At 47.5% G+C, this 13102-nt stretch overlaps 1 protein-coding gene across 9 annotated transcripts in view; it reads right to left on the bottom strand.

The window, feature by feature from the left end:
- The window catches only part of celf2 (cugbp, Elav-like family member 2), a 186782-nt gene that overhangs the window by 50011 nt on the left and 123669 nt on the right, over nucleotides 1-13102 (bottom strand). For all 9 annotated transcript variants that reach the window (XM_041964181.1, XM_041964183.1, XM_041964182.1 and 6 more), the window contains exon 4: nucleotides 8391-8473. In XM_041964181.1, the coding sequence (XP_041820115.1) occupies nucleotides 8391-8473 (83 nt within the window). The remainder of the gene's footprint in view (nucleotides 1-8390; nucleotides 8474-13102) is intronic.

Here is a 13102-nt window from a genome sequence, read left to right as displayed (position 1 = left end):
CCGCGTTTACAGCCGCCCTCCTCCCGAAAAATCAATATGCTTAAACGCCGCCACCAACTCGGCGAGAAAAGAGGGGTTAGGGAAGTTAATTTGAAACAAGCGATTAATATTTCTTTCGTTAAATAAGAGCACACACACGCACACGCGCGCGTGCACACGCTCTGAGGGCCGGTGCATCGATGAGGCTCGCCTTCCTTCAGCCCTGTTTGCAGTAGCATTTGGGTTTCACTACAGCAATTACAGCCTTTAATTGAATTGATTTTGATAATGAGCCTCTGTAATGACACCGCTGTGGGAATGGTTGTGTGTATATGCGTGTGTGTGTGCTGTTTGCAACCAATGAGCGACTGTTGTTTTTCTGGACTTAAATGATCTGTGAGGAGCCGAGCAGGGTTTAAAGACGAGGCCACACACACACACACACACACACGCATTTAGCCGCTGTTGCTCTAATAGCCGTCTACTGGTCAGCCGTCTCCGTTCAGCCTTTTTATAAACCACTTGTCCGGGGTCTAACCTTTCAGCTTGTTGCATAATATCCTCCAGGCTATAACACATGAATGTTTGATGACACACGGCTTAGTACATGATAAATTTAATATCCTACACCGCTGTACTTCCGCTGTTTCAGGCTTAGCACCACCTACAGCTACACCCAGAGTCCTTCGGCGGTTACGGCGGCCTGGTTTCACGGGAGCGGCGGGCTGCCGGAAACTTAAAGAGTAAATCAGGTGGTCTTGCAGTCAGTGGGAGTTAGCTCGTCTCTTTTTCCTGTCACTCCGCCTCTAAAGTGCCGCGTGGAGAGCCATTGTGATAGAGCAGCGATATGTGTAATGGGCTCGTACCTGAACAAACAGCGCGCGCCGACTGACAGCGCTGCACCATCGAGTGTGAAAACACACACTCCTGCACACTTGAGGGTGTGCTCAAGTGTCTGTCAGCCGCTAAAAGGGGCTAATGCCGGCCTTTTATGCTTGCACCGTTTCTGTGGTGGATTCGTCTTGATTACGTTCACGAGTTTTATCGAATTGATGAATGGCTCGGCTTCCGTCTCAGGTGTCAGCTGAGAGCGTCCGGCCGTCTGAATGCCGTTTGAGACGCAGATAATGTTCACGTCTTTGGAGAAAAATGGCAGAGTCGCCACAAAATATCAGTCTGTGCGTTGCAACACAGCTGATTTAAAGACATAAACAGTGAGCTGGCAGCATAACAAAACCAGGAAGTGTATCCTGAGTACAGTGTGCATGTCGTACACAGCCAGCATGAACACATGGAAACATTTCAAAGACGTTCGGTGATACTGAGGGCTTGTTTACAACCTGCACGTCCATTCGGACTCTCACCAGTGAAGCTGGTGAGAAAAATGTTGCAAGCGAGAGGCCTGATGACCAAATCGAGACAGTATTACTTAAAACACACGTCAAGCTTTGAAAAACATTCATTTAATGCTCAATGAAAAATTTATTTATGCTTTATAGATGAGAAAACAGATGCAGCTGGGTTATGAAACATCCCTTCAGCTGTTGTACGTCCTCTTCTAGCATCATGCTAGGCTATGAAGCATTAGTGAACGGTTGATAAATGATTAAATAAAACAAATAGAGCCACTAGTTTTCGTTTATTTACCTTTTATCTTGCATGCCTTATTAGAAAGTGGCAGCCATGTATTAATGCATTAAAATGATGAATAAAACCAACTTTAACGCCGCCATGATGTATATCCTCCTCTCAACAAAGACGTAGTTTGTACTTTAATGCTTACAAACCTTTGCAAAGTCAAAACCCCGTTGCAAAGCGGGGCCGGCTCTGATGCGCATTTGATTTGAACAGATTGTCGGATATGGTTTACTTTCAGACATCAGTCACACGAAAATATAGACGAGAGCGGCGGCAAGCGGCGAGGCCCGCGGAGCGAACGCAGCCCGGGTCTCGCGGTCCGTCGTTTCTCAAGCGAGCGGCGCGAGTTCCCTTCAAAGGCTGGAACAGTCGCAGTCTTCGGACCACGGGGGCTTTCGCATGAAAGGATCTGATTTCTCACATCACTGAAAATGATAATGCACATTATCACTTACAGTCTGTGCTTCTATCTGCAGCTCAGCGCGCCAACTTGAAATAATAAATGGCCGATTAAATGACTTATGTCTTTGGGTTGTAAATTGCTGCTTTTAAACCTTAACCTTGCTTGAGATCACACTTACTTTGATGGGGGCCTTTGATGTGCCTTTGGTTGCGCGAACACACACAACCTTGCGCCTGTATTCTGGCAGCGGAGCGTCACTAATTATCTTGCCAGCAGAAAGGTAAGGGAGGTGGGGACCTGTGTGTGTGTGTGTGTGTGTGTGGGGGGGGGGGGTCTCAGTGCGACAGTAGCTTTTAATGAGCCCCACGCTTCTTATCAAGCTTGGCGCTCGACAAACGCTCTGATCCGCCCACATGGAGGACGGAGCTCGACTGATCACGTCTGAGGCCCCCGTCCTCCCCCGCCCGCCGCCGCCACGACCGCCCAACCCACCCCGCCCGACACCCCGATCGCCCTCCCTCTCCCTCTCTCTCCTCCCCTCCCCTCAGCCTCGGCGTCAGAATGAAATATCCTTGAGAGAAACTGCGAATCAAAGGGCTTTTCATCCTTTTTCACAAAGAAAAAGAGAGATGGAGAGGGAGAAAGATGGAAGGAGAGATTCAACTGGACAAAAGAGGACGGCAGGGAGGGAGAGGGAGGGATGGAGAGAGGGCGAGAGGTAGAGAAGAAAGAAGGCGAGGATAAAGGACTGAACTTCTCCAAGCTGGAGGGCACTCCAGAGGACACGTCCTAGATTAGCTCTCACCCCTCCCTGCATCCTTCCATCTCTGCATCCCCCCCACCCTCCCTCCTCCACCCAGCTTCAGACGGAGAACAGCGGCCCCGGGGCCCTCTTGGCGGGCGTTAGGGGTGGTGGGTGGGGGAGGAGAAGAGGGGAGACACCGGGCATTTAGACATCTGTCAGCCACTAATGAAAGAGTTCAATTTAGTGGAAAATCTCAAACAACCTTGTCTGAGGGGCTGACAGGCTTTAACTCGCCGCGTGTTGCTGTGTGTGTGTGTGTGTGTGTGTCTCAGCGTGTGTGCTGTGTTAGCGTGGAAGGTGGGTGTGTCTGCCAGTGGATCGGAAGGGGGGGAAATAAAAATAGATAAATAAATGAACAAATAATGCGAGGGAGAAAAAAACGTAATTTAATAAACTCAGACTGTGCTGGAGCATATGCACATAAAAGTGTGTGTGTGTGTGTGAGTGTGTGTGTGTGTGTTGAAGAGTCATGCAGGGGTGTGGATCAGTCCCTGCAGCGGGGGTTGGGTCTTATGGCTTTAAATCACTCCAGGGGTACAGGGCATGTTTTTTGACGATAGATGGGTTACAGGGGGGTTGTGTGTGTGTGTGTGTGTGTGTGTGTGTGTGTGTGTGTGTGTGTGTTTACACCTCAGAGTCGCAGACACACACACACGGCTCTCCAGGCAACACGCGCACGCTCAGACCGACACACACACTTTGTCTCCACCCCCCGGAGCTTCATTAGCAGGTCATTAGAAAGAACTCCAGCGAAAGCTGTTGTTCTGTCAGAAACAGATTTCTTCACTCAGACTCCATGTGTCTGTCACGCACATGACTCATTACTTCTGGTTTTTACTGCAGAGAAATCTGCCAAATTATTTTCCTCTTACCTCCAATCGATGGATCCAACTGCTGATTTACTGAGGTGGCAGAGTCTAACTGAGGCATGAAGCTATCCTACGTCAGCGTGGACGCAGACGCTAGTCTGAAACTGGCTGCGTTGAACAGTAACGCACCAATTCTGCTCACTCATAATTTCTTTGCCGTCATTGGTCAGCTGGCCACATCCAAATGGCACAGCAACGCACCTTCATCGTCAGCCTATCACCTCGCTGCTGTCTTTTTAAATGATTCTCTCCCTCTGCCTTAGTTCTTTCATGCTGCTGTCATGTGCCATCAGCATTATCAGCCACCAGCACCACCAGCACCAGTGTCTGGACTCCATCTGGGGACGTCAAAGACGTTCTGATAAGACTTCATCATCACTCATAATCTGTCAAAATAAACAATCATCTGCACTTTGGGCTTCATTTAAGACATGAACAGCGGTCTCCTGGCACAAACTCCTGTGCTTTTTTAACCCCACCTTCCTCCATATGCAGACTTTCTTGCTCTTTATACTATGTTGCCTGATGTCTTCCTTTGCTCAGCCACTAGAGGTCGCCACCTAACAATAAGCATACATATTGGTCGTAATAACCTGCATGCACAGTGGTGAGGATGGGCTGGAGTAAAAGAGACTAGAAGGTTCAGTTCATGCACTGCAGCATTTCCTGCGCAGGGATTCAGGCTTGTTGCAGTAGCAGCGAGGACGCCTTGTTTTCTTTGGCCTCTTTCTCTTTTTCAAGATTCTTCTGTATCTGCGAGCTCTTCTGACTCATCGCTACGTGACCCTGTTTGCTGGAAACTACAGCGATCGGTGTCTTCTTACAGCTGGGGACTCAACAGCTTGTGGGTGTGTTGGGACCAATCTACTCCTTGGAAAAAAGAAAAGAAAAGAAATGCAGGCATTTTTAACACAAATCTGTAACAACTGAAAACAGGAGGCCTCATCCAGTTCCTGCTCTGACCCGCATGTGCTCTGGAAACACGACTTCATCCCTGAAATATGACAAACAGCTCCGGAGCTGACAACAATATGCACTTCCTGCATGCATTTGAATCACATATGCATACATTTGGAATACATGTGCCGTCAAGTCTTCAGCAGAGACAGCTGAGGAGTGATGGGAAGAGACGTGTGGAGAGGCCGGGAGCTGCCAGAGAAGCAACAAGAGCTGCTGCTTTTTATCCTGAACCTCAACCCCTCGCTCACGCTGCCACCGCCGCTGCCTCTCTGAGCGCCGCGCAGGGACGGATTCATCACATTAACCGCCGACCCCTTCGCTCAATGCCCTCCTAAAAAAACGGCAGCCGTCCAACTGCTCTATCCTAGCTCTAAACCAACATGGCCGCCGGCCGGTGCCGCCCATGCCGGTGCCCTTTTCTCCGGTCTGGCCTCTGTCCAGCTTTCCACTCTGATTGCATCGCTCCCCGTTCGAGCCTTGGGTTTGGAAGGAGAGGCAGAGCGAGGGAGGGGAAGAGTGCCAATACAAACATTGTTCCAGTGGCTTTTTACAAGCCAGGAGAGCGGGGAAGTTAATAAGCAGGTATTGGTTTTTAACTGCGGCCCGTTTATTGCTTTGCCCTCGAGCGTGCTGGAGTGCTGCACTCCACCTTTTTACTGTCCATCTGCCCATCACTCGTTCAATTTCTCCCTCTCTGTGTCAGCTCGCCTTTTGTCTTGCCTCGTTCCGCAATTAATTCGTCATCCGTGTTTTTTCCGCGTCTCGCTGAAAAAACTCCCCCCACCTTTTTATGCCCTTTTTTTTATTTTAAGATGAGGTGGAGTCGGTTTAAAATCCCTGTTTAAAAAAAAAGAAGCTATAAATGAATCCTGCACAAACCACTTAATGATCTGTCATTATGCCACTATTGATTCAGTGTTTTTCAAGTGTGTGTGTGTGTGTGTGTGTGTAGTGTTTATTGTGCCTGTATATCAGGTTTAAACCACATCCGTCTGTCAATACTGGACTTTTATTAAAAATCGGATGTCAGCCGGTCGGTGTTGTCCAGCTATGACATGAAGAATATGATGCAGGTTTAATTACGTACATATTAGGCCTTTGATCAATGTCGTCTGGGTTTCAATGGACAGCTTTAATTTTCTGTGCTTTCAGAAGCTTTTCTGCACGACCACGGACAAAAACGAGCTCACCGAGGACTAAAATCCTCAGTAAATGTTAAACAAACTGCTTTTATATCGCACTTTTCTAGTCGACCGACCTTTCCAAGAGCTTTACAGCGAACATATGCTGGTGGCAGTCGTGCTCAGCAGGAGCGATGCAGTGTTTTCTAGCCAAAATGCTCACCCATTCACACACTCAGCACCAATTTGTGCCCAAGGACTCGCAGACTGAAAGGACTCAAACCGCCAACCTTCTGATTAGTGGATGACCTGCTCATCCTCTGAGCTACAGCTGCTCCCAGTGCTCCCAGTAAAAAGCTGAACCTCACAGCTGGGACCTGCAGTTTCTTATTGTGTTTGAAATCACGAACACTGAATGTAAATATAAGCAGGTCTGCTTACAGGAAAACTCCCCGATGGACATTTCATATCAGGTCTTCATCAATCAAACTAAATCTGGTCTCAAGGCGGGTTAGCACACTCACTTGATGTATGATGTATATAACTGCAGGTTCCAGTGTGCATAAAGTTCTTGAAGATTGAAGAACACTTTCTTTTGTCGCCCTCCACTCCTGAAACCTAATTTGTGCCCCTGCAAGCCCAAATTTGTTGGTATGTGTCTTCAAACCTGACAACCAGACAGAGATGCTGCAGGAGAGAAGCTAGCGAGGAGGAGGGATGACCAGACAGAACACAGGCAGGGAGGGTGCTTCGGTGTAGAAGAAGGCGATTTCATGTTCCTATAATCCTGAAACTGCTGCAGTATGTGTCCTCCCCAGGGCTGTTTCACACCTCCAACAAGGGATAAGTGACTAACTCTCACAGCGTAGGAAAACAGAGCAAATTTAACATACTTATTCCACGAGCAATTAACACGGTGACTCTGTGCAAAACAACAAGCTTGACTCCGAATCTGGAACCCGAGCGAAAATCCTGGGAAGCTCTTGTGGGATTCACAGCATCCACCCCGTCCTGCCCCGGGGGGGGGGCTACGTGCTGATCCAACTGACAGAAGCAAGCGAATGCAGGCGCTCAACTGATGAGATTCCAGTTAGCTGGTGTAGCCAAGAAGAGAGGCGGGGAAGCAGCCAATCGCCCTAGCAGAAGGGATCAGGGGCCTCTAAATATCCACCCAGGGCTAAAAGAGTGAGAGCGCGAGCGAGCTCCGGCCCACTTCCTCTATCGCTCTCCTGGGCCGCAGGAGGGAACAATAACGGAGAATGGAGCAGACAGCATGAAAGAAAGGCAATGCCACAGCATCAACACCCTCATTTATAGTCGGGCTCACTCACGAGTGTCCACATATGCAGGAAGTAGATGCAGGCAGGCATGCAAACACCTGTCTTTTAAAGTGCTATTGACGTCTAGTGGTGCTATAGAGCAATACGTTGATGATTGTGTTACACAGGATAACTGCTGGCACAAGGAGGGACGTGCACGCCACGAGCTCAGTGATGCACATTTCTGCAGAGTGCATGAGGCAGTAACGCGAATGCACAATGGGACGTGAAAGGCGACAGAGGAGGTTTGATCTGAAATTTAACGGACTACATTTAGTGAGGCTGGGTGATGTGGCTGAAATCAGCAAAGCACTTGTAATAAGAATAGGTTTTTTATATCTAAATATATATATCATGTATGAAAAATCATAGAAGTGATATCCAGGGCAATGAACTATGATTAAATTGCATGCATTACCTCTAAAAGCTCTAAAACTCTCTCTAAAAACTGATTTTGTTAGCTTTTAGCTACAGTACAGTACTTAAAATGATTGACAGAATTTGTGAAACGATAACACAGAATGACTCCATCACCAGAATATGATTCCACAGATGATCAATACTCACATTTAGCCCAGTGCTAGATTGCTACTACAGCTAATTCAACTTTGATAATATAGGAGTACCTTCCTTTGGCTGCTAACCAGGCCTGCACATCAAAACACCCGATGTGTTGATCAGAGTCTGACTACATCTGTCAAATCAAAGCAGCTACTTAACACCAACTGGTTTCCACGCAGCTCCACCCACATATCACCAATTGGTGGAGGTAAAAGGTGGCGATGTGCTGCAACAGGAGGAGGAGAAGAAGGCCGTTTGCGGAGTTGAAAACTCATACAGCATGCTTGTTAGGCCTTCAGGACACACACAATACAATGACGACGGCTCTATTCAGGCGTCCCAGTAAGACAGCAGGCATGCACAATACCAGGACCCTGAAACTGAAGCAGCTACGTGGAATGCAGCCACCGTCCATTTTAATAGCGTCCTCAGTGAAAAGCGTCTTTATGATGTAAACAAAATGTCTAGAAGGAGAGTCCACAGCGCACCTTTAACACGGGCTCTCTCAAACTAGCACTGACAGTCGGCCGCACTTTCAGCCACTTGGTCACTCGCACGCTCGCAAATGCACTGTGGCAGCAGTGCAACACAGCGGCGTCCATACCTGTGTATTCACACACACACACACACACACACACACACACACAGGCTGGGGCGGGGCCGCCTCAGGGTGCTGCTGTAAGTGTGTGATTAGAGGAGAAAGTAGGCAGAGGAGAATCGAGGACACACACTCACCCCTGTTAAGGTCTTTATGTTATGCAGTGCATTCTGGGCTTCAAGGGCAGCTTTCCTTGTGTAAAACGTGACAAAACAGCAGCCTGGGGAGAGAAAGAGAGAGAGACAGAGAGACAGAGAGAGGGGATGAGCATAAGGAGCAACAAAGAGCATTTTCTCTATTCATCTGCTTGGCATCACCTGTCGACACTGGCAGACGCTGAGTGAATGTTAAGGACGAAACACCCGAGCGGAGGGGAAGAGAGCGCTTTTGGATTCGTTTCAACGCTGATGACTCGAGCCCCGAGGAAGTGAGCGCACGCACGTGCACGCGCACGCGCACACAGCGCAAACACAGACAAAGAGGTGGTGGTGGTGGTGGTGGAGAAAGAGGCTCGCCTCTTCATTAATCCTCGAGTAATCTACGAACACTCACTCGCTCACTCACTAAAGCAACCATTCACTCATTTGTTCATCGCGCTCACTCCCTCACTCATCCACCCTTCAGCTCGCACACTTGCTTCCCACCGATTTCCTGATTTGCAAGTCAAAAGACATCCAGAGGTCGAGGTTAAAACCTGGAAATATTGTGGAAAGGTGAATCGTCCGGGTGAATATACTGCAGCTTCAACCGCTTTTAAAATGAAGCAAGCACTATGTTGAAATAGGCTTTTAAAAGCTTTAAATGCTGTTGAAACAAAAAAAAGTACTCAGATGACCCCAGAATTGCGCCCACATGTTCAATATTTCAGTCAGGTGTTGTGCTGATGTTCTGCTTCCTGCTTCAGAAACAGAAAACGAGTGACATGAACACAATAATGCTGAGTAATGACGAGAAAACAAAGGCAGACTAGGTTTTTTATTCAAGTTAAGATGGGGTTTAATCTTGCCGGGCAAACCTGCCAAAAGCCCACAAAGTCGCTCACTCACACGCAGCACTGCATCCGCACTCATGTGCAGACGCGACGAAGGAAGTGGAGAGGAAGCGAGGGAGATTCTGCCTCTTCATTAATCTTGGTGTAATCCCTGCAGAGTGGGGCTGAAGCGCTGCAGTTGTGGGCCATCCTCCGTCAGCACGCAGACCTGCACAGTCAGGCAAAGAGCAGCAGGAGGACGTCCAGGCCAGACAAAGAGGTGTGACTGTTCTGCTGTCCTCACGGAAGCAGCAGCTGTTTTTTATCTAATTCCTGTCAGACGTCAGAAAACTCACAGCGTGGACTCTCGTCTGCATTTACGTCCTCATGAGACTCAATTATCTGACAGCCACGGGGAAATTTAAAAACCTGAAGAGGGAGGACGGACGGAGACTCTTCGAGCCAACCGTGAAATACGGAGGATGCGGCGGCGAGTCGGTCGACTGGAAGAACAAACAGGAAGCCCAGAGATTCAGGATGCGCCATCACAAGCGATGAAGACCTGCGCTTTAAATGATGCCGTGTGAAGCTGCAGTGTGTGAATATTTCAGCAATAGACCCCAATATATTAACTGATGGTACCATTTTAACCATTTTGATAAAGATCCCTTACATATGGCTATTAAATAATGTGACTAATAAGCAGGAAATGCTCCAGTTGAAATACACTTGCTAGCTGTATAAGCAAAACTGGTAAATAAAAAAGTACTATAGGGCTCTAGTATGCAAAAATACTGTACAGAAACGTGTCAGCACACCTCAAAGTGCACTGTCACATTTGTTGGCGCCTCTCACACACTCACTTATACTTCAATTTAACTCACAGCCAGGTCCATTTAACCAGCGAGAGCTAGCTTAACTATTAGCAAGTAGCTACCGTAGCGCCTCCTGCTTTTAGCACGTGCTCGTTTGCAGTTGAGTGGACTTTACATGCTGATCGAGAGTGCAGGTCGTTTCAGGCGATGTGATTTTAATGGTCGCCTGCCAGCTGATCGGAAACCAGCCCGCTTTGATGCAGAGGTATAAATGCACTGACTGCTCACAACCATGCAACGCAGTTTAACTGACACAATTAGGCCGTTCGTCAACAAGCTTAACGCAGGTTTTCTGGTCTGCGCAGGTTTTAGCTTCTTCCATCCAGTTGCTGCAGATTCACGTTTGGACCTTCTGCCTCCAGCTTGGCTCATCTGTTAATTTCCTTGTGTATTTATTTGTCCACAGATGAGCAGAGTGCGCCATTGTTTACATCTGCTTTGTTGTCCTCTCCATTGTGTTTATGGCATAAATCAGCTCGGCGTGAATGCGGCGGACCGGTTGTGGTTCTGTTGGCCGTATCGCTGGCATCAGCCCTTATGACACTTGCCCCGCAGTGCATCTTAGTGAAATCCAACGGTGAGCATCTGGAGCAGATTTAGCATCCGAATCCCAGAGTCCCTTTGATGGGGCTCGGAGCATAATGGATCTGAATTCCCGCGGTGTCCTCTGGGTGCCACGGCTGTTGAATAGTTGGCCCTTAGCCTGGCGTCGGCGACGTGATTGGTGTTGTGATTCAAATGCTGCAGTTCCTGTGTATTAGCAGGATAACTCCCAGCTTAGTGTTTTCTTCCACGACCCCCAGCGTGAAAGGCAGCTCGGGGTGTCACTTCACTAAACCCTAAGCCCCCCACTTCTACTATCAGTATTAATTTACCACCGAGGGTTTCACACCAGCTTCTACTAGTTAAAGGCACGGAGATAAGAGGGGAAATTAGTCACGACTGACAGACTATCACTGGGTGAAAATTTATACAATTTATTCCATGTAGGTCACCGAACTGATACTGCTTTTCCACATAAAGCTCAGGGGTGAAGCGACGGCTTCCACACGCCGTCGACCCGTGGCGCTCCGGCTTCATCTCTGCCCCCCGTTAGCATGATAAAAACTGGACAGATAACCTCGAGGAGGAGGTGCTCAAATCCTTAAATTAAGCAGACATGCCAAAAGGAAGTAAAACTAAGCAAATATCAGCAGTAAAGTGTATTTAAGAATAAATTATGAGGAATGGTCCATTAATAATAATAATATGTGCACAATTAGAAATCCTCACTTTAAAAAAATCCCAGTTTTGAATGTCTCCAGTGTCATTTTTACTATATCACATTTTTCACATTACGAATTTCATTGTATATATTGTTTATTGTGTATTTTATGTTTTTGCACTACTTAACTTATTGTTCAGTCTTTGTTTTTTGTCTTCTTGCCCTTGTTGAGCTGCATGTCTTGTTCCTACGCGAGTACATTGAGCGCAACAAATACTTGGACGATAAAGCTGATTTCGATTCTGATACATGCAACCTAATAACTTATTCAAATCAGTGTCAGATGTTGGCGTGCAAACTCCAGCCGTCATGTAAATGAAGCAGATCAAGAAGTCACAGCTTCCCTCTTTAACATACACTGCAGAACAAAAGTACAAGAAGCAGCAAAGATAGAAGTACTGTGTGTTTTCACTTCTTCTGCTGGGAGTTACGGGAGGTAAAGTGAGTCGTTCATGAACTAGAACGAGCTCCAGCACCTGACCCACACATGCTGCTCATCCTGAACTGAATCAACGGCTTGTGGGGCAAATAAAGAAAATACCACATGCACCAACAATGGTCAATTCACGTCAATTCACATGGATTTTCGTGGGTGAATGCAAATGCAAAAGGTGCTGAACTTTCTCTGCTGACGCTCAAAAATTGTAAAAAGTTTACCACTACTTTGTCCTGTCATCTCACTATGTGCCATATAAATCTGTATCAGCTGATAGAGATAAAACGTCGTACCTGCCACCTCCTGCACCCTGTTTAAAGCAGGTTTCCCTCGCCTGCACGGCTGAACGCAGCTCAGCTCACAAAAACCATAGAAGTCTGAGTTGTTCCGCTCTAACAGGTGAAGCAAAACTGAGAGGAGAGTGAGGAAGACATCGATCAGCCCCACGCAGTCCTGAGAAGAGGTCTCATCCGGAATCAGAAGTGAAAACACCTGCGCAGGTGTACCATGGGTGTGTATAGGTGGTTTAAAGGGACGCTCCTAAATGACTGTGATGTATTTTACGACAGTCACACCTGATAAAAAGTTATTAATACCTTCTAATACTTTGTGATCAATTAAGAAATTAACTGATTTAATTAGTGTATATTAGCATATCTAAAAACATGTGGTAAAAAATGATGCACTGGCCCTTTAAGTAAACCATTTGACCACACGTAAAGCTGCAAATCCGACGTCATGATTTCCACGCGAGGCACGTTAACGTTTGAGTCTGTTCATTATACTTCCTGCATGCTCGGTGCAGGGTGAATGCCATGTGTGTACAAGTGGGAGCCTTTTAGCAGTGCCTCAGTATTGTACATTATAATTCCATTATAATTCCAATTGCACCTGTGCTCAAGCTTCGGCCCCTTGTGTGCGATTAGCAATTCCAATAGCACTGTTTGAGGGTTAGCTGCTAGCCGCGCACTGTGAATTATGATTCCGGTGGCATTTTTTTTTTTTTTTTTGCATATCTGTATATGGGAGGGCTAGCTTTTGGTGTTAGCATTAGCGATTCTGACAGTGTATAATGTGCAGGGGAGGGTTGGCTGTTAGCGCTGCGTTAGCCGCTGTGTGTTGTGATTCCCATGGTGTAGCCGGGCCTGGGAGCCATGCGGTGTGTGACGGATCGTCCCAGGTGGTGGGCTGTCAAGACGAGGATCAAAGAGCAGTGGAGTGGACCTCACACACACACACACACACACTTACACACAGACACATTCCCTGCAGTGTTCCAGTTCCACCTGTTTAAGAGTCAGCAC

This window comes from Chelmon rostratus, chromosome 22 (assembly GCF_017976325.1).
Source record: "Chelmon rostratus isolate fCheRos1 chromosome 22, fCheRos1.pri, whole genome shotgun sequence".
Lineage (NCBI taxonomy): Eukaryota > Metazoa > Chordata > Actinopteri > Chaetodontiformes > Chaetodontidae > Chelmon > Chelmon rostratus.
The sequence above is the reverse complement of the archived record's forward strand: the minus strand, read 5'-3'. Positions and strand labels throughout refer to the sequence as shown.